This window comes from Ceratotherium simum, chromosome 16 (assembly GCF_057802395.1).
Source record: "Ceratotherium simum simum isolate JZ-2026a chromosome 16, ASM5780239v1, whole genome shotgun sequence".
Classification (NCBI taxonomy): domain Eukaryota; kingdom Metazoa; phylum Chordata; class Mammalia; order Perissodactyla; family Rhinocerotidae; genus Ceratotherium; species Ceratotherium simum.
The window spans coordinates 38,259,883-38,283,779 of record NC_141915.1 but is presented as its reverse complement, the minus strand read 5'-3'; the positions used below and the strand labels follow the sequence as shown (position 1 = coordinate 38,283,779).

Sequence of the window (23,897 nt, the reverse complement as noted above, 5' to 3'; positions counted from 1 at the left end):
GTGGTTAGGGGTGGGGTCTAACTTGAACCAGCACTTATTTGGGGCCTGGGGTGTCGTGCTTTTTCTCTTAAGATCACAATTGAAGCAATGAAAAGTGACATTGATGAGGTAGCCCTGCAAGGGATAGAATTCTGGTCCAATGTCTGTGATGAGGAAATGGATTTGGCCATTGAAGCTTCAGAGGTGAGCCCGGGAGAGAGTCGGTGTGGGGGGAGAGCTATTCTGACTGGGTTTTAGAACATATTTCCTTGGTGGATATTATTGTTCTCTGAGAAAGCTTTATTCTGACTGGGCTTAGAGGGTATCTCCATTTGTAGAGATTTTGATTTTTCCGCTGGCCAAAGCCCCTCATAAGGGAGACTGTTCAGTAATGAGGCATCTCATGTTTTAGTCAGGCATGATTTGTTGTAAATATTGATATTGGTACTATGAACACAAGGGGGCAGCAGGCAGTCACAATTTAACGAGGTGACGTCTGATGCTGAATTATTTCCTTTTGGAAGTCCTAATGTAAGCATGGGATGTATAATTGATAGTTTACTAACTCTGGTAAAGGAATTAGATTTGGATAAAGGGGTTAGTTCTGCACTTGCAATTTTTGTTTTATTTATTTATTTATTTTCCCCCAAAGCCGCAGTAGATAGTTGTATGTCATAGCTGCACATCCTTCTAGTTGCTGTATGTGGGACGTGGCCTCAGCATGGCCGGAGAAGCGGTGCATCGGTGCGCGCCTGGGATCCGAACCCGGGCCGCCAGCAGCAGAGTGTGAGCACTTGACCGCTAAGCCACAGGGCCGGCCCAGCACTTGCAGTTTTTGAATTCAAGCTTTGTTTCCAACCTTGTCTTTATGTACTGCAAAAAACACAATCTTATTTTTGGCATCCTTATATAAACTTAGTACATCTCTTGATCCAACGGTCACTTAGATGGCAGCTTTTTAATACGAATGGAGCTTGTGAAAAAAGAATTTAATTCTTAAAGAGTTGCCTTAGTCCTTTAAGGTAGGTTATCTGTATGGCCTAAAAGAGTTTCATTGAAGTAGACCAAAAAATGAGCGCCTCCACAGATCATAGTGAATGTTACCATTTGCTCCATATATTTCTGTTCAGACCCCTGGGCAGCTCTAATTTTATGCCTTTAGTATCAGCTTGTTTGCTGCCATCCAGAATGGGCTTTATGTTTCTCCTCAGGCAGCAGAACAAGGACGGCCCCCTGAGCACACCAGCAAGTTTTATGCCAAGGGAGCACTACAGTACCTGGTTCCAATCCTCACACAGACACTAACTAAACAGGTAAGTTACCTTCTGTATCTAGCCAGGTAAGCTATGAGACCTTGTTAAGGGTTGGTTTGCTATAGAATAGTTTCCATGAAGGAGCTCAGCAGCACTTCAACTGGTTAATGTTCTGCTATAGATGACTCTGGAATAGCTGAGCTGGATCTGTAAGATTCTCTAGGCGCAGAGTTGTTTGTGGAGGAGAACTGGGTCTGAACATTTCAGTCTTGATCAGGGATGAGCCACACACACTGCTCTGATTTCCTGAGTGCTGCGTTGTGCAAACTGACACAAGAGACGTGCTATAGAAGATGCAGTAAAGAAAGTTGGGAAGAGAGATGTGCTAGTTTTAGGCCGCTCAAATATTTGCTGATAGCTAGGATATTTTCACGAGTTGACGGTATGTGTGTGTGTGTGTGTGTATATATGTATACACTTTTAAAATGCTGATGAGGTTAAATAAAAGTTATTCAGATCCTAATGAAGGGCTCCAGCCCATGAAAGAAACTTCTGATCCTTCATGATCATTAACATCAATTAATAAGATTCAGGACAAAGTAAAAGTAACAAGACTTCACAAAGATATGGGTCTAATGAGTAAATATAAAACTTCTTTTATAAGAAGTGTGTCTTGGTTGCCATTGTTCCCTTTTGACTTGATGCATCCCCGTTTTTCTTGGTATGGTGTTTGGGAAGGTTCTTTTTGTCACCTCATCTCTTCTGGTGCGTGTGAAATACTACCAAAGAGCTGGCAGTGCTCTGAGGAAAGAGTGCTGTAACTTTGAGCACTGCAAAATTTCTTTGTACACAAGAATATAATTTGTTTTTAGGAAAGTACATGACTCTTTCAATATAACAATCTCAAAAGATAAGTAGAGATGTATTTCGTATGAAATGGACTGGGTGTTCCCTTAAATTTTCATCTCATCTTTCAGTTCTACAGTTGCTATTTTTTATCTTTTGACGTTAGTATCTTCACTTTTCTATATTTTTGTTGTGCTTTTCTTGTTTGGGAACAGGTCATTCTTTAGGTTTGTAATTTTCTGAAACTACATAGGCAACCTGCGTTAAATTACTATGTGGTGTGAATGGCCACAGTAAGGAAGATATACCTTGAATTCTAATTTCAAGGGAGATCTGAATGGAATCTTTTTTTGTGTGTTTAACTTTTTATTGAAATATAACAATTAATAGCACACCAGAAGCCTCCCTCATGTCTTCTTCCTAGTTATTAATTAATTCCTCACCTTTAACTCCATAGATTAATTTTGATTCATTTTGACCTTTATATAGCTAGAACCGTATAGCATAGACTCTTTTGTTCTGCCTTGTACTCTCTGTGTTCAGAGTTCATACTGGTTACATGTAGTTGAAGTTTGCTCATTTCTTTGTATAGTAGGAAGTGGGATCTTCCCTCCATCTGCATCTTATTTAACAGGCTGTGCTGTGATGAATCTTTGTGGAAGAGATTAAAATATAAAGGTTTTAGATTTTATTTACTTCCCCAGAGTTTAAGTTCTAATGACATTTGGGAGTAGTTAGAGGAACTTTTCAGTTAAAGTGTTTCTTTGAACAAAAACTTAACTAGTGCCACATTGTTTCACCAGGATGAAAATGATGACGATGACGACTGGAACCCCTGCAAAGCGGCAGGGGTGTGCCTCATGCTTCTGGCCACCTGCTGTGAAGATGACATTGTCCCGCATGTCCTCCCCTTCATTAAAGAACACATCAAGAACCCTGATTGGCGGTACCGGGATGCAGCAGTGATGGCTTTTGGCTGTATCTTGGAAGGACCAGAGCCCAATCAGCTCAAACCGCTAGTTATACAGGTGAAGCTGAGGGAGTTTGGGGGTGGAAAATGGGGTATTTATTGTTTGTTTAAACTTTCTGCTTGAAAATCTGCCTTTATTTTAAAAACAAAGCTATTAAGTAGTCACCCACAAAAGTTATTTCTAGATAGCTATTTGCTGTCAGTGAAGGGTAACATATATTTCTTAACTTTTTTTGTTACAAAAGTCACAGGACTTTTGAAAAATGCCAAAAAAGCCAAAAAGAAAAAGTCTCCTTTAATCCCATTGCTCAGGGATAGCATTCTTAACTCTTGGTATTTATCCTTGCAGCTTTTTTCTGTGTGTATGTATGTGCAGCAGGATGGAGATCTTACTGTGCCAGTAGTCTTATAACTTGTTTTTTCCCTTAATGCATAATTTTTAATTATGTGATTGTCTTTCCTTAGAACAAAATGATATTTATGTAATGCAGTCTTATGGAAATTTTGTATTTATTTTGCTCTTATAAATGACACAAGAGTCCATATAATTGAGTTTAGTGCATATAGAACACGTCCTTTCAGGATATAGCCAAATGCCATCACAGCTGCTTCCTGGGATCTCTACCTGAGTAATTGAGTCAAGACTGCTGAAAGCTTTCATACCAAACTCTTAATAAAACTCTATATTGAGATTTGGTGAAGAGAGGAGGACTTTTTCACTTTTCACTTTACTTTTATTATATTGTTGAATATCTGACAAGCATGTCTTTTAAAATTAAGGACAAAACTGTCTTGATGCTTTGAGTTAAAGCACAGCCATCAATATTTCCTCTTCTGAGGTATCAGTCAACATGTATTTTAATCTTTGTTTTGCTTTGCTAATAACTGTTGTGTTTTCAGGCCATGCCCACCCTAATAGAATTAATGAAAGACCCCAGTGTAGTTGTTCGAGATACAACTGCATGGACTGTGGGCAGAATTTGTGAACTGCTCCCGGAAGCTGCCATCAATGATGTCTACTTGACTCCCCTGCTGCAGTGTCTGATTGAGGGCCTCAGTGCTGAACCCAGAGTGGCTTCAAACGTGTGCTGGGTAAGAGATTTTTCTCCCTGGTGAGATAAGGAGCTTGGCCGAGCCACTGGCAAGGAAGTAGGAGGTGTGGGAGAGAAATGGGTCTACCTCACTGGAAGGGTTTTTCTGAATAGCATCTCCTAATTTCTTCAATTAAAATGTGAGGGAGATGCCAACTGCATGAGCCAGTGGGAATTTGTTGACTCATGGTGACTAGTTCTTGAACCATTTAGAACAGTCATGCTAACCCAGCGGGAAAACTCTGGACCCGATTTTCTTTCTTTAGTTGCTTGGGGACAAGAAATTTTGATTAAGGTAGAGAGTTGCTGGCTACAGAATGTACCGTTGCTAAGAAGGAGGCAAGAGAGAAGGAGGGTAGGTGGCCTATGTGCTGAGTCAGGACAGACTGCATGTAGTTTATTTGGGGGTGTGTTGGGGGATTCAGATAAGGAAGGAGTGGGACTGAAAGCCTTTCCGTGAATGAAAAGAAGTGAAGTGGCAGGCACTTGTAGGTGAAAGTACCCTGGTGCTTAGAAAGTTTGGGGCAGGGCTGGCCTGGTGGTGTAGTGGTTAAGTTTGCGCACTCCGCTTCAGCGGCCCGGGGTTTGCAGGTTCAGATCCCAGGCACGGACCTGTGTACTGCTTATTAAGCCACTCTGTGGCAGGTGTCCCACATAAAGTAGAGGAAGGTGGGCACGGATGTTAGCCCAGGGCCAGTCTTCCTCAGCAAAGAAAAGAAAGAAAGGGAGGATTGGCAACAGGTGTTAGCTCAGGGCTAATCTGCCTCACAAAAAAAAGAAAAAAGAAAGTTGTGGGCAGATTATTGGGCAGGACAAACAAAATATAAATAAATAAATAAACATTGAATTTTGGGGATACCTATAAAATGTTAGGTTGTCTTACCTTGATAGAAAAGGTTGAGAATTCTCTAGCACTGATCTATTCTTAGATCAGTAGGAAAGGAACACTGCACAAGGTATCTTAAGTAAAAATGAGGTAATCCTAAGGTGGGGTTCTTTTCAGGACTAATATTAACTCTGTCTGGGTTCAAGGCTTTCTCCAGTCTGGCTGAAGCTGCTTATGAAGCTGCAGACGTAGCTGATGATCAGGAAGAACCAGCTACCTATTGCTTATCTTCTTCTTTTGAACTCATAGTTCAGAAGCTTCTGGAGACCACAGACAGGTAACTGTTACTGCGCAGAAATGGGTGGTGTCTTTGCATCCAACTCATTTTGTCCCTTATGTGGGGGGCTGTCTAACCTAATCATAAACATTGCAATAGGAGGAATTAAAAGAATTCTATAGTCGATTATTTGTTTAAATGAGAGAAAGAAAAGAAAGAAATGTAGATTGTCTACCTTAGAATTGTTCAGTTTACAGTTAAAGTCAGAAAACAGTCTCATTTCTCTGCTTATAGAGAATAATTTATCTAAAGAGGTCCCTTCATTTTGCAGTGTCTACAGTTAACAGGAGTGTTTGATTATGGTATAAGAGAAATAGTAGCTCTCATTATGAATTTAGTTGCCACACCAGATCATTAACCACCATTTATGATATTGGATGAAGAACTTGGCATTAAATAGAATTGTTTTATAAATGAGCTTTTGAAATGTAGTTTTAAGGGGTTTGAAGTTGGGGACAGCCTTTAATTATTTTGGTTTTGTGTGAGCTATGCCTGAAGCCATGCTTAAAAGAAAAAGAGGGCTGGGTAGAAAATCTTCCATGTTTAACTAGTTCATCTCCACTTCTCTGTTAAAGGTTGTATATAAAGGCATTTCTCGCAGATGAGTGAAGAAAATTGAGGTGTCTTTGTCTTGGCTATTCAGGCAACCTCCTCAATTGTCCACGTGGGTTCTTCAGCATTTTAAACTAATTTTTTCTCTATAATTTTAGCCCATTTCCAAAAAGGCCATTCTAAAGTTTAACCAGGTCTGGAGACCATAATGATCATAGCCAATGGCTCAAAGCTTGAAAATTTGATTCCTGGCTGTATTGTGTTGCCACACTCAAACCAGGTCTGCAACAACATCGGTTTCTGGGTTCTTATTTTTGGTGAGACAATGTGTACAGTATAACAACTTTTCTGCCCTTTCTCAGTTGAGGCAGAGATTTTTGTTGTGTTCGTTACAGACCTGATGGACACCAGAACAACCTAAGGAGTTCTGCATATGAATCTCTGATGGAAATTGTGAAAAACAGTGCCAAGGATTGTTACCCTGCGGTTCAGAAAACCACTCTGGTCATCATGGAGCGACTGCAGCAGGTGTTGCAGATGGAGGTGAGGCTCAGGGTGCTCCTGGCTCGTGGTGGAAGGGGTGCAGTACTCCTAACACACAGCTCTAGTTCCAAAGTGTTCTCACTTTTTGGTGTTTAAGTATATATTTTCTCAGAAAGTTATCAGGCTTATATAAAAAACGTTGTGACTTAAAATTTGCATTGCTTGTCACAGTTTATTCCTACATGCGTTACGCTGTATATGCATATAAGTTTTTTATTTACTTTCCAGCAGTAGTGTCAGTAAACACTATTTAATGGTCCTGGCAAACCCAGCAAAAGTGGAAGCGTTGAGGGAATTTACAGCCCTTTTAGAAGGGGTTTATTCAGAACATGATGATCTTCTTTTCTTTGTAGTCACATATCCAGAGTACATCGGATAGGATCCAGTTCAATGACCTTCAGTCTTTACTCTGTGCAACTCTTCAGGTATGATGGTTCGTTATCACTTAATAGCTCCAGGGAAGAGAATCATATCAGGATGACAAGTTTATGTGCACACAGAACTCTGAAATGGTGTAGATGATGCTGATCAGAAGCTCCTCTCAAAAGGCCTTGGTCTCTGATTGATTGGGAGAGTAATTTCCCATTTTCCTTTCTTGCCTGTCCACGAAGACGCAATTTGTGTCTCGCACAGGTTAGGGAAAGAGACTGCTTGGTTTGTGATGGTTCTCCCAGCAGTATAGCGATTTTGTGTTGGCAACTTTTAGTCTTTGGTTTTCATTGCGTTGTCCAAGAATAGCCCAGTGTGATTTGGTGGTTCACTTGGCTAAAGATATAGCCTTGAGTTTCTACCATTGTCTTTTGAAACAACAGTTGCTGTTGGAAGCTTTATTATAATTTCCATCATTTATAGTACCCAGTGTTCACAGTAGACTTTTTCTGAGGAGAGACTGGGAAAATTAAAATGTCACTCCTCACTTGTGGCTGGAATCATGGAGTGGTTGAGGAGCTATTCCCTTTTTTACCAAAGAACAGCAAAACCCTGTAACTTGTCTGATGCTCGGGTAGGTACTAGATTTTAGTATTGAGTCATGCTAACTAGGTCATCTTACCTGTGAACTCCCTTCTCTTTTTTACTCCAAACTTTGTTTTTTAAAGCATGACTGTTAAGAGGTCTTTCCTTGTTCATCAGACAAATACAGGAATGATCCAGTAACATTAGTTGAAACAGAGTAAGGAGGGAGGTTTGAGGAATATTGCATTAGGAGCGGTCAAGTTGGCTTTATTTTATCAAGACTATTTCTTTTTTCTTTTTTTTTTTTTTTTTAAAGATTTTATTTGTTTATTTTTTTCCCCCCAAAGCCCCAGTAGATAGTTGTATGTCATAGCTGCACATCCTTCTAGTTGCTGTATGTGGGACACGGCCTCAGCATGGCCGGAGAAGCGGTGCGTCGGTGCGCACCCGGGATCCGAACCCGGGCCGCCAGCAGCCGAGCGCACGCACTTAACCGCTAAGCCACGGGGCCGGCCCACAAGACTATTTCTTGATCATCATCTGTAAATCAGTTAGGATATAGGAAGGATTGCTTTTTTGTTTTGTAAGAACTCTAATATGACATGTCCTTCTTTAAGGCTGAAATAATTTAACTGCCATTCCACTAAGACTGGAATATGAGGCTACTGGCAGGGATTTGTCCGACATAAATGAAATGCAGAAGAGATGACTTTCTGTACCATGGAGGAGCATCTTGTGTTTGTTCTGAATTGGGAAATAGAAGGGATATTAAAATGTGTGTTTCGTTGCAGATGATTGGCACTGTCAAAACTTTTGAGCATAAAAAGTGAATTTGGCCTTTCCAAGAAAATTTTTTTCCAAAGGACTTAATTGATTAAAAAAAAAAACGGTCTAGTGTTCTGATTGGAGGGTTTGGAATCAATAGATCCTAAACTGTTGTTTATTTCACAGAACGTTCTCCGGAAAGTACAACATCAAGATGCTTTGCAGATCTCTGATGTGGTCATGGCCTCCCTGTTAAGGATGTTCCAAAGCACAGCTGGGTCTGGGGGCGTGCAAGAGGATGCCCTAATGGCAGTTAGCACACTGGTGGAAGGTCAGTGAGCCAAAATTGGGCAGAGAATGTCTTTTCTTTTTTTTTTAAATATATATATATATTTTTGTGTGAGGAAGATCAGCCCTGAGGTAACATCCATGCTAATCCTCGTCTTTTTGCTGAGGAAGACCAGCCCTGGGCTAACATCTATTGCCAATCCTCCTGCTTTTTTTCCCCAAAGCCCCAGTAGATAGTTGTATGTCACAGTTGCACATCCTTCTAGTTGCTGTATGTGGGACGCGGCCTCAGCATGGCCGGAGAAGTGGTGCGTCAGTGTGCGCCTGGGATCCGAACCCAGGCCGCCAGTAGCGGAGCACGCGCACTTAACCACTAAGCCACGGGGCTGGCCCAGGGAATGTCTTTAGAATGCAAGAGTTTCAATGGCCATGAAGAATTTTTGACCACAGAAAGCATATTCCTGTCTTCTCATTTAGTGGGGCATGAGTCAGTTCAAAGTTGGATTGCACGGCAGTGTAAATTTGTGTATAACTGCCTTGCCACTCTCCTTGAAGTAAATGGGGAGCCAGTTTGCAGCTCAGATTGGCAACCTTTTTGGGGGGGAAACTGTTATCATCTACCTCATGTTTATCAGGTTCGTTTTCCTCCTGAAAATCTACTTGCTTTATTGAGGTTTAGCTCTTATCAAGGATGGAGGAAGCAAAGATTTCTATTTTCTTTCCTGGCACTTGGTACCTCCTGCTTTGAGTTGTAATGCTTTGGACTCAGGTTGACACATCATGGTGTCTGGTATGGGATGTAATGAAAACATTGAGTGAGTTCTAGAAATTAATTGATTTTCTGATTGTTACATGTCTGACTATGCAAAATTGCTTTGGGGAAGCCACATTTGACTTAAGACTCTTTAAAGGGCCCTTAAAGAGCACTTTAGAAACCTGGAACACTTCTTCAGAGGTGGCCTATAAGGTGTATTACTAAGGCCATTACCTGAGGACCAGACCTATATCTGGCATAAAGAGCATATGTCCAACTGTGACCACCCTGACAGGGCACAGAAGTTCATCTTGGCTCCTGGAGTGGCTGATTTGAATATGAAGCCCAGTCTGCTCTTCTTGACTGGTTTGTTAAGTGAGTCCTTGATGGAATTGCCTAGGGACCTTGTTTTGAAGCTGGCTTCCAGAGATGACATGTTATAATCAGATGAGGAGGTGGACAAGAGGCAGTATTGCTAGCTCAGCCAGTTCAGAAATAGCCCTGATGTTCTTTGAGAGCCGTACCACTTCGTTGTTTCAGTCAGTGAAATCCTACTCTGGAGGTGTGGCGTTAATCTCCAGGGCGTAAGGGTTAGGCCCTTCCAGCAGTTATGAATTTGGCTTGTCCGAGGCAGCCTTAATGTCTTCGTGATAAAATCTGTATTTAACTCACACTCCATCCAACCTGTTGAGTGGAGTGAATACATTTTGGGAGAGCTAGGATGGTTATTTTTGCTCACTTCCATGATACCCTGTGGTGCTAATAGTTTGTTTCTTTACAGTGTTGGGTGGTGAATTCCTCAAGTACATGGAGGCCTTTAAACCCTTCCTGGGCATTGGATTGAAAAATTATGCTGAATACCAGGTAGGTTATGCTTTTCAAAATAATACATTTATATTTTCGTTTATACCTGGTAGTCATTTTGGTACAAAGTCAGGTTTCTGAGGCCCAGATAGTTCTTTCCTATGTATTGTCCCAAGTGTTGGGCTTCTTTATTTGTTGCCCTGAGTGAACTAGAAGTAGTCACTGAAAAACGGATGCATATTAGAGGCACCAGAGTAGCACCCTAAGAGCAGGGCTTTTTTTTTTTTAACCACCCACTTCTGTCACCACCATCCCTGGTGAATATTGTCTTTTCTGTCTTTCTTAATGATATCTCGGATAGTCCTAGTTATCTTTCTGCCATATTGATTGTTAAAATGAACTAATTTCGTAGAGGGAGAATGTTTCCATCTTTGACTTTAGGTTCAAGTGGTAAAGAACCAGCAGCTGGGTAAAAATAATGCCATATCCCTGCAGGCAGCCCTTTCTGGTAGATCATTTCTTTGATTCTCGGCAGGTTTGCCTGGCAGCTGTGGGCTTAGTGGGAGACCTATGCCGTGCCCTGCAATCCAACATCTTACCTTTCTGTGATGAGGTGATGCAGCTCCTGCTGGAGAACTTGGGGGTGAGTGTGTATACACACAATCTAATTTACCAGTATTTGAAGAAATTGTTGGTTGGAAAGATGGTTAAACATCAAGATCCATGACAGGGAGCTATAAGTTCCCAGAATATTGTCTGTGGGCTTATGAAGAAGGAAATTGTTCATTTTCACAAGATTCTAAAGTACAGTTGTAAAGTTAATTAAGGGAATGCATGCTCAGTGCATGCAATTTTGAGGGGAAAACCAGTAAAGTACAAAGGAAAAGTAAATATATAATCTCTCTATCCAGAGATAACCACTGTTAATTTTTGTGTAAGTCCTTAAGGTCTATACCCAGCATATTAGTAGTTGCTTATTATTAAGAGAAAAAAGTTTATGGGCCGGCCCCGTGGCTTAGTGGTTAAGTGCGCGCGCTCCGCTACTGGCGGCCCGGGTTCGGATCCCAGGCGCTCACCAACGCATTGCTTCTCCGGCCATGCTGAGGCTGCATCCCACATACAGCAACTAGAAGGATGTGCAACTATGACATACAACTATATACTGGGGCTTTGGGGGGAAAAAAAAAGGAGGATTGGCAATAGATGTTAGCTCAGAGCTGGTCTTCCTCAGCAAAACAAAAGAAAAAGAAAAAAAAAGTTTCTTGAGTGTTTAGACAGAACAAATTTTTACTTTTATTAATTTCCTTTCCTTGTTTTTTTGTTTTCTTCTTGGCAGAATGAGAATGTCCACAGATCTGTGAAGCCGCAGATTCTGTCAGTGTTTGGTGATATTGCCCTTGCTATTGGTGGAGAATTTAAAAAATACCTAGAAGTTGTATTGAATACTCTTCAGCAGGCCTCGCAAGCCCAGGTGGACAAGGTAAGCTTAAGCTAGCTTTAAGTGTAGCCCTGATTGGAGGAGTGAGACTTTTAACATACAACTAAAGATGATCAGTATGATGGAGATTCTGTTCTTTGTCTCTTACAGTCAGACTATGACATGGTGGATTATCTGAATGAGCTAAGGGAAGGCTGCTTGGAAGCCTATACCGGCATTGTCCAGGGATTGAAGGGAGACCAGGAGAACGTACACCGTTGAGTATACAACCCAATTCACTTAGTTCAGTGTGCACTTAGCCAAATGAGCTGTGTCTTTCATTCTGTAGCTTATTTGTAAACTAGCACCTATTGCTTAAAGGAAGGGGAGAAGGAGGAGAGTAGCTTTGGGGGAGGATATAGACTTTATTTTATTATTTCTTCTCCCCCTTCCTCTGCTACTTTATCTCACATTTCTTGAACATTGCAAGGGATGGGATCCAGCCAGGCTGCTGGTGCTGGTTGCATCTACACCAACCATATGTGGCAGTTTTTGAGCATCCCCCAGTGCAGCTGACCTGAAAGGTTGGGGGATCAGGTGTCCTCTGCCGCCTGAGGTTTCTGTTACTGATGGGGGAAATATTTGTACTTTACCCTTTGATATCATAGGCTTAGAGGAAAGGTTCCATTTGTTCTTTCTATATTATATCTGCTTGTAAGAAGAGGACTATCTGCCTCTTCTATTGACTTGAAGAATGACATCTTAATCTGAGGAAGAATAATTTGGTTTATACCTATATGCAACTAGTTCTCCAGCCTAAAACCTGCCTGATGGGGTCGAGTATTTGGAAATTTTGAAATGGGATATAGTCACGCCAAATGTGGATGACTTCATCATACCTTCTCTTTCTTTTATAGCGGATGTGATGCTGGTACAACCCAGAGTAGAATTTATTCTGTCTTTCATTGACCACATTGCTGGAGATGAGGATCATACAGATGGAGTGGTAGCTTGTGCTGCTGGGCTGATAGGGTAGGTTATACTCTGCTTCCCATAGCTGAATACAACTTACAGAAAATGAGAAAACGTGTATTAAGGAATTTTGAGAGTATCCTGGATGGTAATTCTTTGGCATGGAGATTTCTTTCTTTAACAGAACCATTGTTGTCCTCTTTTGAGTTCTCACAAATGATAATTCATTTCAGACTTTAGCTCTAGCCTTATTCCAGACCCTCTAGATTTCTAATTTCTCCCCCACTAAACTCTTTGTGAAGTGAGTTCTCGGTATAGAAGCAGCGTCAGATCTGTGTCCATCCCATATTCTGATGTTGGTTAGCAAATTGCCTCTGTTTAGCCTTCTCTGCTGAGGGTTTCTGAGGCATCATTAGAAGAACATTGGTCTTGGGCCGGCTCCGTGGCTTAGCGGTTAAGTGTGCGCGCTCTGATGCTGGCGGCCCGGGTTCGGATCCCGGGAGCGCCCCGAGGCACCACTTCTCCGTCCAACGTGAGGCCGAGTCCCACGTACAGCAACTAGAAGGATGTGAACCTATGACATACAACTATCTACTGGGGCTTTGGGGAGAAAAAACTGAATAAATAAAATCTTTAAAAAAAAAAAAAGAACATTGGTCTTGAGCTCAAAGACCTGGATATTCTAGTTCTGATTTTACCATGAATTAGCTATGGAACCTTAGATAAGTCATTTTTTCTCTTTAGACCTCATTTTTCTCATCTGTTGAGGGCAAGTGTTAGACTTAGTTATCTCTAAAATTTCTTCCAGCTTTAAAAATTAAGTGAATACCAAGAAACCCACAGCTAGCTTAGCATTGGTTTAGAAGGCTCAAAACATGATATTGGTAGAGGGCCAGGAGCTCATTTTCAGTTCTGTTTATTTTGCACAGGGACTTGTGTACAGCATTTGGGAAGGATGTACTGAAATTAGTAGAAGCTAGGCCAATGATCCATGAACTGTTAACTGAAGGACGGAGATCGAAGACTAACAAAGCAAAAACCCTTGCAACATGGGCAACAAAAGAACTGAGGAAACTGAAGAACCAAGCTTGGTAAGAACTTATTTCCACTGCTCTCTTGTAATTTCTTGGGGAAGAGCTACATTTTCTTTAGACTGTTCTGACAAGAGCTGCCTTTCCTTTGGTATTTTGGTTTGTACTCTTTCCCATATAAGTGCTTCTGAGCCAGGCCTTTGTTACTCAGCCTGGTACGAGAGGAAGGGTCAGGCAACTTCAGTCTTTGCTTGAGCCAAATATTTGATTCCTCATGGTGATGAAGGACAGAACTTATGTAAAAAGAATTCACTAAAGTCCCCACATCATTTTGGGCCCTAATAAAGTCATCAGTAATGGCATTTTCCCATAATTCTCTTTTCTACTCTCTATTCCCTTCCTCATACTCTTTTCTTTCTTTACTGCAGTGCTTTTAGACATTGCTTAGCTCTGCAGAAGATATCTAAAGTCAGAGTTGTCTGAGCCCTGCTTTGCAGTGTAATTTTAATTTATTTTCCTCTCACATACTTAGTTACCTTACTCCACAGATCTCAGTAAAATTGACTATTTCGAGTTTTATCTTTTGACTTTCCCTCCCACTCTCTGATGTAGTTGCTAGTGAGAGCAGATAGATGGCACATGGCTAGCCCTGGTGGTCTAGAGGTTACGATCTGGCACTCTCACAGCCACAGCAGTTCGCTTCCTGGTCAGGGAACCACACCACCCGTCTGTGGGTTGTCATACTGTGGGGGCTGCATGGTGCTATGATGCTGAAAGCTCTGCCACCAGTATTTCAAAGACTAGCAGGGTCGCCCATGGTGGAGAGGTTTCACTGGAGCTTCCAGACTAAGATAAACTAGGAAGAAGGACCTGGGCACCCAGTTGCAAAAAAATTGGCCATGAAAATCCTATAAATAGCAGAGGAGCATTGTCTGATAAAGTGCAGGATGATGAGAGGTTGGTGCAGAAAGACCAGACAGGGTTGTGCTCTGCTGTCCACAGCGTTGCTAAGAGTCGGAATCGACTCGACAGCACTAACAAAGATGGCACTTAGGAAGAGAAGAAAAATAATCCTTGCAAAGTTGACAAATTCACTTTAGGCCTATGAGCACTTAATTGTAGGTATCAAAGAGGTGTTTAGCTTTACTGGCTATATATATTCTCAAAAATTCACCTTTTTTCTATCTGTTTTTAGATCTGTTACCATTGGGATGATAACCTGAGACCCCCACTGGAAATCTCCAATCTTTTGAAAAACCCGGAAGTGAGGAGTGTGCACGGATGCTGAATGTTTGGGAATGAGAGGATGAGTGAGTGAGGCTTGAAAACACACCACATTGAAAATCCTGCCACAGCAGCAGCCGCAGCCACCAACAGCAGCGCTGTTAGTGAGCTAAGTAAGCACTGACTTCGTAGGAAACCATAACGTCGGCCATCTTGGAAAAGGAAAATGATGGATTTACTTGCTTAAAAAAAAGAAAGCTATCTCTTCCTAGGAGAGGCTAGAACTAGCTTTTCTGTCTTTTGGCCGGTGCAGAGTGGAGTGACTGGTTCGGGAGAGGAGGAGGAACTGGGTTCAGCTGTGGTGCTTTGTTGTAAAAGGCAACCTGGCCTTTGCTACTGATAAGAAAGATGGAGCCTGGGTCTCAAGCCCACCTTTGGTGTATCTTTGCCACACGGTACTGTATGTGTGCCGGCTAAAAGGAGGGTGAGGGATTCTTTACAGTCTGAGAATGAGTGTGTGTGAGTGAGGCGGTATCCACATTCTCAACTTCAAGTCATTGCAGTTTCTTTTTCCCAGAAAAAAAGGGGTTTAGACATTGCATTTCATAAAACTAACTGAAGTTCTGTCTACTGATGCAGCACAAGAGATGTAAAAAAAAAAAAAAAAAGGAAAGACGCTCTTTAGGTTTTGTTTTTTGTTTTTTTTAAATTCTAGGGAAAACACTGACGAATGGTCAGAGCTCCCATCCTGATCTTTTCATCAAGACGCCTTTCCTAATAATATGGTTCAACTGTGAATGTAGAAGTGGGGGGGAGGGGGGAGAAAAAGATAACTCTGGAGTTAGAGGATATAGAAAAAATAAAAGTACAATTGTTACAAATAAAGAATGCAGACTTCAAAAACAAAAGAAAGCCACAACCCAAACAGACCAAAATTTAAATACTCAGAATTGGCAGCACAAAAGAAAAGTTGTCTCCTGAGGTGTATTGTGGCAGTCTGAACGCCCCCAGAAAATTGTGCCAAAGAGTTTAGAAAACAAATATACAATACACACACACAGCAAACTTCAGGTAACTATTTTGGATTGCAAACGAGGATAAGTTTAATGTTCAAACAATCTGATAAAATAACCATTTGGAAACTGCTTGGCCTTCTGTTCTCTTTTATTTGATTGACTACAATGTGGTATTATTGGTCTCTTGCTGCACTTCAAAACCAACTAACCAACAAACAACAAAAAACCCCTATATATATATATATATATATAAGTGTGTGTATATATATATATATATATATATATATGTTAGAACTCTTGTAATGAAAATGGCACTTGAAAAAGGTTATATTTTTCCACTGAAGTTGAAGATTAATAAAATGGTGTCAAACATTCCCTTGGTCACACGCTTTAATATATTTTTTAAAAGTGTGATGTGCTGTGATAACCGTAAATCAGACTTAATTATTTTCCCCTTTACAAGGGAACAGAGCACCCTGAATTTTGGTTTTAGAACCTTTCAGCAATAAGGAGGGATGTCAGTGAGCTTTGATCCCCTTTAGGTTTTGCAGTTACTAGGAGTTTTTGCTGGCATTTTGAATATGCTGCTTTCAAAAACACCAAGGAAGATTTTTAATTGCTTCCTGGTATTTGGAGGATTAAAAATAACAAGACCTTAAATTCCCACTTCCATTTCCATTCTAGCAAAAAATAGGGGCTTATGTTTTTCTCTTGGCCATTTTCCCCTCCCTGTCCAAGCCTTCCATTCATAAGTGGGATTGGCTCCGTTTTGCCCATCCATACGGCAGCATCTCTAATAGCTCTTGTACAGGGTATCAGATATTGTGCCTTTTGGTGCCAGGTTCAAAGTCAAGTGCCGATCTATGAACCAGTGTACAAAAAAAAAAATCCAGGTGTTTGAAGGAAAGACGCTCCATTGTGAGTAAAGAGCTTGCACCAGCTCCTAAGCCCTACTAAGAAAAGACCTGGCCCTCTAATGCCTTGTTTTAAGTTTTAATTGTTCCTTGAGGGAGAGGATGGTATACTAACCATTCCTGATAGGGGTTGGTCAGGGCTTAGGGATGGAGCAGGAATATTGGGGAGAAAAAAAATCTGATCATTCCTCAGTGCTACCCATTTCTGTCCTGTGTGGGCTGTTTAGCTAGCTAGACAGCAGGAGAATAAAGTACACCGAGAACCATAATGAAAACAAAACCTTCCGTGTGTTTTGTCATGTTTTGTTCCAGGGAAGCAGTTGACAAGTGCTGTTATTAATACTTTCTCCCAGATCCGTTCAGTGATGAAGAGGAGGAAAAGGGGCTGGTTGGATTGTGGTCTTGGTGCCTCGCAGTTATTCTGCACTGGTTATGCATTTAATCCTCTTTTCTAGTTACCTTTGGCTAATGGGTTTTCCATAGTCAGGGTATTTGTCCTTAATTGATTGTACCACCTAAGGCAACTGAATGCAAAACGCATTCTGTCCACTCACTGTTTGGGCCTTCCCCACCCTAGTCTTGGCACATTCCTTCAAGAATGTAGTTACCGTCTGCTTGGGAAGATGTCAGTGCAAATGGAGAAAATGGGCATCGGACTAGGCTTTGGTTTGCCACAAGTGGCAGCTGCCTATATCAATTACAATTACATTTATTAATTTTGCTTTTCATTTTCCCAGTTCCCCTCAGCTCCCCTCTGTTGAAATGTTGAAATTTTGGCTGTCAGAGGCAACTGTAATTTTGCCTTAGGGACTTGTGGAGAAAAGGAGGGGAATTGCTCAGTGTAGTGTTTTCACTTTCAGAACCAAGTAATCTAGTCACTCTTACATTTAAGAAGTGTGTTAGTCTGACTTTAAGAAAAATCCAAACTCCATCAGCTTTTAATAGCATCTTGGTTTTCGAAACAACTTCAATCTGTAATTGGCATTCAGATTGCCCTTGGCATGCCAGTCTGTGATGGCATTGAAGACCTGTTAAAACACTTGAGCCCAACTTTATTAACCAAAACTGATACCACCACCTTTATCTTCTAAATAAAGTCCGCTTTATTTTTATTTTCAACATTTTGCCGCTTCATTTTTGGTTCCAGATGGTGTCACCTCCTTGGAGGTGAAATGAATGGTTTGAAGGAAGCTGGAGCGTGTGGTGGTGATAGATGTGTGTGTGAGTTGGGGAGAGGAAGGACACATCTGTCTCAAAAATGGACTCATTGTAGCATAATGGGAAATAAATGAAAAATAAATTCCCCGCAAATGAGGTAATGAAAAAGCCCTACGTGGAGGAGGTTTCCTGTTGGGAGAGTGACTCTGAAACTGCTGGAGAGTGGCCTCTGTCTTGTGCGTATTTTTCAGGCCAATGACCTGGTCTGTTCAATGGCTCATCCAAAGGTTGGCTTTTTACTTAGTTTGCAGTGTGTATTTAATTTCTACTTCGACTTTTTTCCCCAGAAATTTGTAGAGAGAACACTAACGTGGCATTTAAGAAACTGGCTCCTTTTTTTCACCCTGCTGCTTATTAGCATAGTGGTGCCTGCAGGCTACTTTATGGAAATAATGCATTTTCTTAGTTTATGTTGGGCAAGTAAAATGAGAACTGACCTTAATTTTCCTACCTTAGCCTTCATGTGGCCTTTGACCTCTTCTGATTGCACACCCCCATCAGTAAGAAATTTTTGGTCATGCATATACCCCCATGTGTTGGTAAATTATATACCTGTACTACTGTACTCATGTTGTGTAATCATCAGACACAAAAATAGATATTAAAAAGCAACTATATGAAAAATAAATATAAATAGAAGTTCTAATATTTTATTTCTATGCCCAATTTTGGAAATTAGTGGGTTATAAAGGGTAACTTGTAGTTTTTATAAGACTGCATTAAATCCTGAGCTATGGCAATCAACCGAGAACATTTCTCCATTGAAGGTGTACTTAGAGGAAAGAATGATACCAGTTCATTATCAAATGGCAAGGAGGAACAGCTTCTCCCAGGAATTTTTTTTTCCTTTTCAAGAGTTCTCCAGGTAACTCCCCATTCCCATATACCCCCTCCCCAGCAAACACTCAAAAAGAACATAGAGTACAAGGTTACAGTTCTGTCTGGCCTCATCAAGGGTTCCAGCTTGACCTGCCTGAAGTGAAAAATAGTAAACACTGATGAAATTTTATATGTTCCATTGCATCAGTTCTCACAACAACCTTAATATAAGTCACTGTTTCCATTTTACTGAGGAGGGAGGTGCCGAAAGATTCAAGATTCATCAGCCCAAGGTCACATGGAGCTCGAATTCAAACCCAGATGTGTCAGATACCAAAACCCGGGCTTTACTCAGGTTTGCCCTAGACAGATGCTGTCAGGATTTTATACAAAACAAAGGTCCATGCTGTACATAGTTATCACATGCCACCCATTTCCTTCACAGCACTATCTAAAAGTATATTTTAAATTTGTTTACTTATTTATTGCCAGTTTTCCCAACTATAATGTAAGGTCCCTAATTCGGTGACCTTGGCTGTCTTATTTACCACTATTCCCAGCCTGGAGCAGTGCCTGACATGTAGGAGACCTTTAATAAATATTTGTTGAACTAATGACTTGTCAGTACAGTTCAGGGAGTTTCTGGAATGGCATCACTTAGCCTTTGAAGGGCAGAGCACCCAGAAACCTGGAAATGGCAAGGCCTCAGACCTGGGCTCCTAGCTCTTCTCTGCTGGATGACTTCAGGAGAGCCTCTTAACCTTGGGTTAATTGGAGGAATGGGAACAGGATTAGTCAATAGTCATTATATGGTGTCCATTTTATGCACTTACCAGATATCAGGCTTGTAATAAGCATCTTATATGGAGTAATAAAAGTAATCCTCATCAACACTGTAACGAAGGCACCATTTTAGTCCCATTTTACAGATGAGGAAATAGAAGCACGAAGGGGCTAAGAACCTTGCCCAAAGTCGTGTGGGCTAGCAAGCAGTGCTGACTCCACAGGCTGTGCTTGTCCCATGGGCTGTTGTGTACCCATGTGGTACACAGGGTAGAGGACGAGCAGATGAGCCTCTGCTCCCAGCGAACTTACGGTTAACAAGCAGGGAGAGCCCCTGATGAAGGGTTTTGGGAATTAAATAACAAAGCCATTTTGTCTTAATTCTATCATGAAGTCCATTGTTAACCTTTTGGCAACTGTTGAACTCTTTTTTTTTTTTTTTAAGTTTATTTAATTAATTTATTTGTGAGGAAGATCAGCCCTGAGCTAATATCCATGCCAATCCTCTTTTTTGCTGAGGAAGACTGGCTCTGAGCTAACATCCATTGCCAATCCTCCTCCTTCTTTTCCCCAAAGCCCCAGCAGATAGTTGTATGTCATAGTTGCACATCCTTCTAGTTGTTGTATGTGGGACGCGGCCTCAGCATGGCCAGAGAAGCGGTGTGTGGGTGCGCGCCTGGGATCCGAACCAGGGCCACCAGTAGCGGAGCGCACGCACTTAACCGCTAAGCCACCGGCCGGCCCCTGTTGAACTCTTAATTCAAGGATGGGGGTGACATTTTTCCCTAACGTCAACTTTCCTCCCAATTGGAGTTTGAACCATCTCCCTGCACTTCTGCTCCACTTTCCTCTGAGCTAGAAGCTTTCAGGAACCAAGGCTAGGGGAGAGTTGGATGTTGGTGCCTGGTGGCCAGAAAGGCCACAGGGCTGCTGAGTAAGCTCCACATCTGAATTACCCTGGCGCCGTCAGCTGATCTGGGCAGTGCGGTGCAGGCAGGAGGCCTGTGAAGCCGGAGCTGTTCCTTTTCCCAGGTGCTCTTAGCCCATAAGTTCCTGAGCTGAGCTCTCCTCAGTGTGAAATGTACCTTCTTGTCTGAAAGGAAAGTACATCTCAGCTTTGGCACCCAGCCTGAGCTCTGGATGCAGAGGGGCAGCCTGTCACCGTCCTGAAGGAAGGAGAATTAAGAAATGGCTCTGTATGAGTAAGCTTTCCATAGCAATGAGCACTGCCTGTTATTTCCTGAGCACTGCCCTTCAAATTATTGTATAGTCTTGAGTATGACCGTGGGCAAATTCTTTAACCTTTCTGATCCTCAGGTTCCTCATCTGTAAAATAGGGATCCCAATGAAAGGTAATGCAAATAAAGTTCTTAGCACAGGGCCTCTGCACGTGCATTAATTAAACTAACTGATCAACAACTATTATTGAGTATGTGCCAGGCACAGGCACTGGGGATACAGCAATGAATGGAGCAAATAAAATCTTCCTGTGGAGCTCATGTTCTAATGGATAATACATAGTAAGTATTCAGAAATTCAATATAATAATTTTTTAAAAATTCTGTTTGGCAGATAGCAGAAATGAACATGGTTGTGGGGAATATGAAGCACAAATAGTTATTTAAAGAAAAAATTTCCACCCAAACCTTGCTAATTTGAGTAGATGTACATTACCTCCACAGGAATTTGGGGATTTGGTGAAGGAATGAGTCTTTCCACCACTGCCCAAACCTCTGATTTATTGGAAGACCAGTAACTGCAGTAGGAGTCCCAGGATGGTTCCGCAGCGAACCCTAATTTTCTAAGGTCCAGAACTTGAGGGCTAAGGTGGCACCCGGATCCTACACTGTCACACATGTCTAATCAATTTTCCTGCCCGCCTGGTTCTATTTGAGTCATCTGGGTTTTATTTTGATTCAATCTCTTTACCAGCTGCTAACGCCACCTCCTCCTACTCTTTTCAGGCAAGAATGGGACAGGAGAGACAAAGTCTTTGTCCAGAGCAAGAGTCCTGGGAGTGGGAGACAGTCTCTCCCCAGTGGTTTCCAAGGAGGAACATGCAGGGGTGACTGGGGCCCTGCTTTTGTGCTGCCTTTCCTGCCAGGAACTACTGGCAGCAAGTCCTCTCGTACTAAACACCATTTAGAAATGGTGTTTCTGACCAGCTGTCTGCCACATTACCTCCTCTCCTCCTCCCACCATAGCTCCTACCTCACTTCCCCTTCACCATGCCCCTGGCTTTTACCTTTTTCTGTCTCTACCACCATGATCCCTGATTATATCCTGGGTTCTTAGAAGGAATTCAGACCAACCTCCAGCTTTCTCAGATGAGGAAACAGGCCTAGAGAGGTGAAGTAACTAATCCACGGTCACACTGACTGCTTCATTCATTTATTCATTCAACCAAGAACACTCCTTACCCTTTAAGATTTAGCCTAAATGTCATCTCATCAGAGAGACCTTCTCTGACTACTTTATCTAAAGCACATGCCACCCTCCATTCTTTGTAGCTGCCCCTTGTGTCTTTTTACCCTTTATCACAATTTTTTTTTTTAATAATTTTATTTATTTATTTTTCCCCCAAAGCCCCAGTAGATAGTTGTATGTCATAGCCGCACATCCTTCTAGTTGCTGTATGTGGGATGCGGCCTCAGCATGGCCGGAGAAGCGGTGCGTCGGTGCGCACCTGGGATCCGCACCCGGGCCGCCAGTAGCGGAGCGCGCGCACTTAACTGCTAAGCCACGGGGCTGGCCCTATCACAATTTCTAATTGTTCCATTTATTAATCTTTTGGGAGGGTCTGACTCCTCCACTAGAATATAAGCCCCTTGAGGGGTAGAGAGACACATCTGTCCTTCAGAGACATGCTCCTCACTGTATTCTCAGCAGCCAGCGCATCATAGGTGTTCAAGAAAACTTTGCTGAATAAATGTACAGTGAGCAGGTACCATCAGGGCACCTGGGGATGTGAAGGTGGGTGGGATACAGTCCCTCTCAGAACTGTCTGTCCAGTATGAGCAACAGAACCAGAAATGGGAATGCGATGAGATCAGGTCCAGATTGGGCGGGGGTGGTATTTTAGGGGCACCTAAACCAGGCGTAATCTCTGTTGGGCTTTTGCCATCAACTGCCTAGAACCCAGGATGAACCACTGGGTTGCACTCTGCCAGGTGACTCAGGCCTGTACCCCGAGAAGCCCAGCAGCAGCAGGGCTGACACCTCATCAGGGAGAGTGTGTGTTCAGACAGTACCTGGCCCCATTACCCTTTCCAGTGAGGGAGGGTTTGCCAGTCAGTTTCACAGGTCCAGTTGGTGGCCAAGTCCATGTTCATCGAGGCTGCAGAGACAATCCTGCACCCCCTAGCCTAGCCTCCAATCTTTCGCCTGGTCTTCTGCTTCGGAAGAGAACTTGTGCAGCATTAAGGAAAGTGACATCTCCCCAGCCCTTGGGATTAGTGGGGTAACAGATGTCCTGGCTGGGTAGCCCTCACATCTAGAGGGTACATGGGTTGTCCCACATGGCTCAGAGAAAGCTAGTGCCTCAGAGAGCAAGTAGCTGACCTGCCTTCCTGCTCTGGACTATAAAAGGAATGCAGCAGCAGGAAGAGGAAGGAAGCCAGTGCGAGTCCTCTTCTTTGAAGAGAAAAAGTCCACGGCCTCTGCTGGCTCTCCTGGGAGGAGAAGCTCACCCCTCCGTCCAATCTTCTCCCTACAGAGGGGCAAGATGGCAGCTGCTGCTGCTTCTCAAAGCTCATAGCAAGCAAGAAACCAGCCCTCTCCTCCTCCCCTCCTTCCAGATTCATCCCACCTCCCCCTGGGAGCCAGAAAGGTAGACTCAGGTTCCCAGCAGCCTGGACCCTCCCTCCACATGGGGAGCTTCACAGCTAAATGCTAAGAATACCAAAAGCCCCATCCTCAGCCTATACTCTTGCTTCCAGGGTCGGCTTGTCAGCAGTTAGCCACAGTCCTCCAAAGTTTTCCCTGGTCATTCCTTACCAGCAGCCCGGCTGACCATCCCTCTGCCCACATTTTTTAATCCATCAGGGAATAATCAAAATGGCTTATAAACACCTCCTGAGGATTCACAGCACCTTTAGTTCTGATCCCCATTCTTCACCCTCTGTTGGGAGGGTCGGGAATTATCCTCAACTTAACTCAGAGAGGTTAAGTAACTTGCCCAAGGTCACACAGTGTGAAAGTGGCAAAAAAATTTCTCTCCTGCCCAGCGGTTTGGCAGGTGCTCAAATAACCTTTGTGGAAAGGGTGAAATCTGTCTTTTCTTGATGTCGCTGGCCTGTGGGTGCTTCTGTGTGTTGAGGGGATTGTGTGTGGGGGAGGGAAGCTGTCCCCTTTCCTAAAGGAAACTTTGACCTCTTTAGTTCACTCTCACTTCCGAAGAAGTTACTGATTTAACTCTAATTTCTCCGACTGGACCCTATAGTCAGTGTATTTATTATCAGAGCAATGCCCCCTCTTCCAAGAGCAATGAAGAGTAGGTCTAATATTTTCCTTCTCAAAAGAGCAAAGACCAAAAAAAAAAA

General features: G+C 42.4%; 1 protein-coding gene across 1 annotated transcript in view; it reads left to right on the top strand.

Annotated features, from left to right (window-relative positions):
* The window catches only part of KPNB1 (karyopherin subunit beta 1), a 28,313-nt gene extending 10,658 nt beyond the window's left edge, over positions 1-17,655 (top strand). The window contains exons 8-22 of the mRNA XM_004434604.3: positions 73-183; positions 1,191-1,292; positions 2,882-3,106; positions 3,949-4,140; positions 5,172-5,302; positions 6,250-6,397; positions 6,751-6,822; positions 8,303-8,447; positions 9,940-10,022; positions 10,498-10,605; positions 11,299-11,442; positions 11,551-11,656; positions 12,297-12,411; positions 13,281-13,442; positions 14,578-17,655. Of these exons, the coding sequence (XP_004434661.1) occupies positions 73-183; positions 1,191-1,292; positions 2,882-3,106; positions 3,949-4,140; positions 5,172-5,302; positions 6,250-6,397; positions 6,751-6,822; positions 8,303-8,447; positions 9,940-10,022; positions 10,498-10,605; positions 11,299-11,442; positions 11,551-11,656; positions 12,297-12,411; positions 13,281-13,442; position 14,578 (1,845 nt within the window). The 3' untranslated portion in view covers positions 14,579-17,655. The remainder of the gene's footprint in view (positions 1-72; positions 184-1,190; positions 1,293-2,881; positions 3,107-3,948; positions 4,141-5,171; positions 5,303-6,249; positions 6,398-6,750; positions 6,823-8,302; positions 8,448-9,939; positions 10,023-10,497; positions 10,606-11,298; positions 11,443-11,550; positions 11,657-12,296; positions 12,412-13,280; positions 13,443-14,577) is intronic.
* Positions 17,656-23,897: the final 6,242 nt, after the last annotated feature.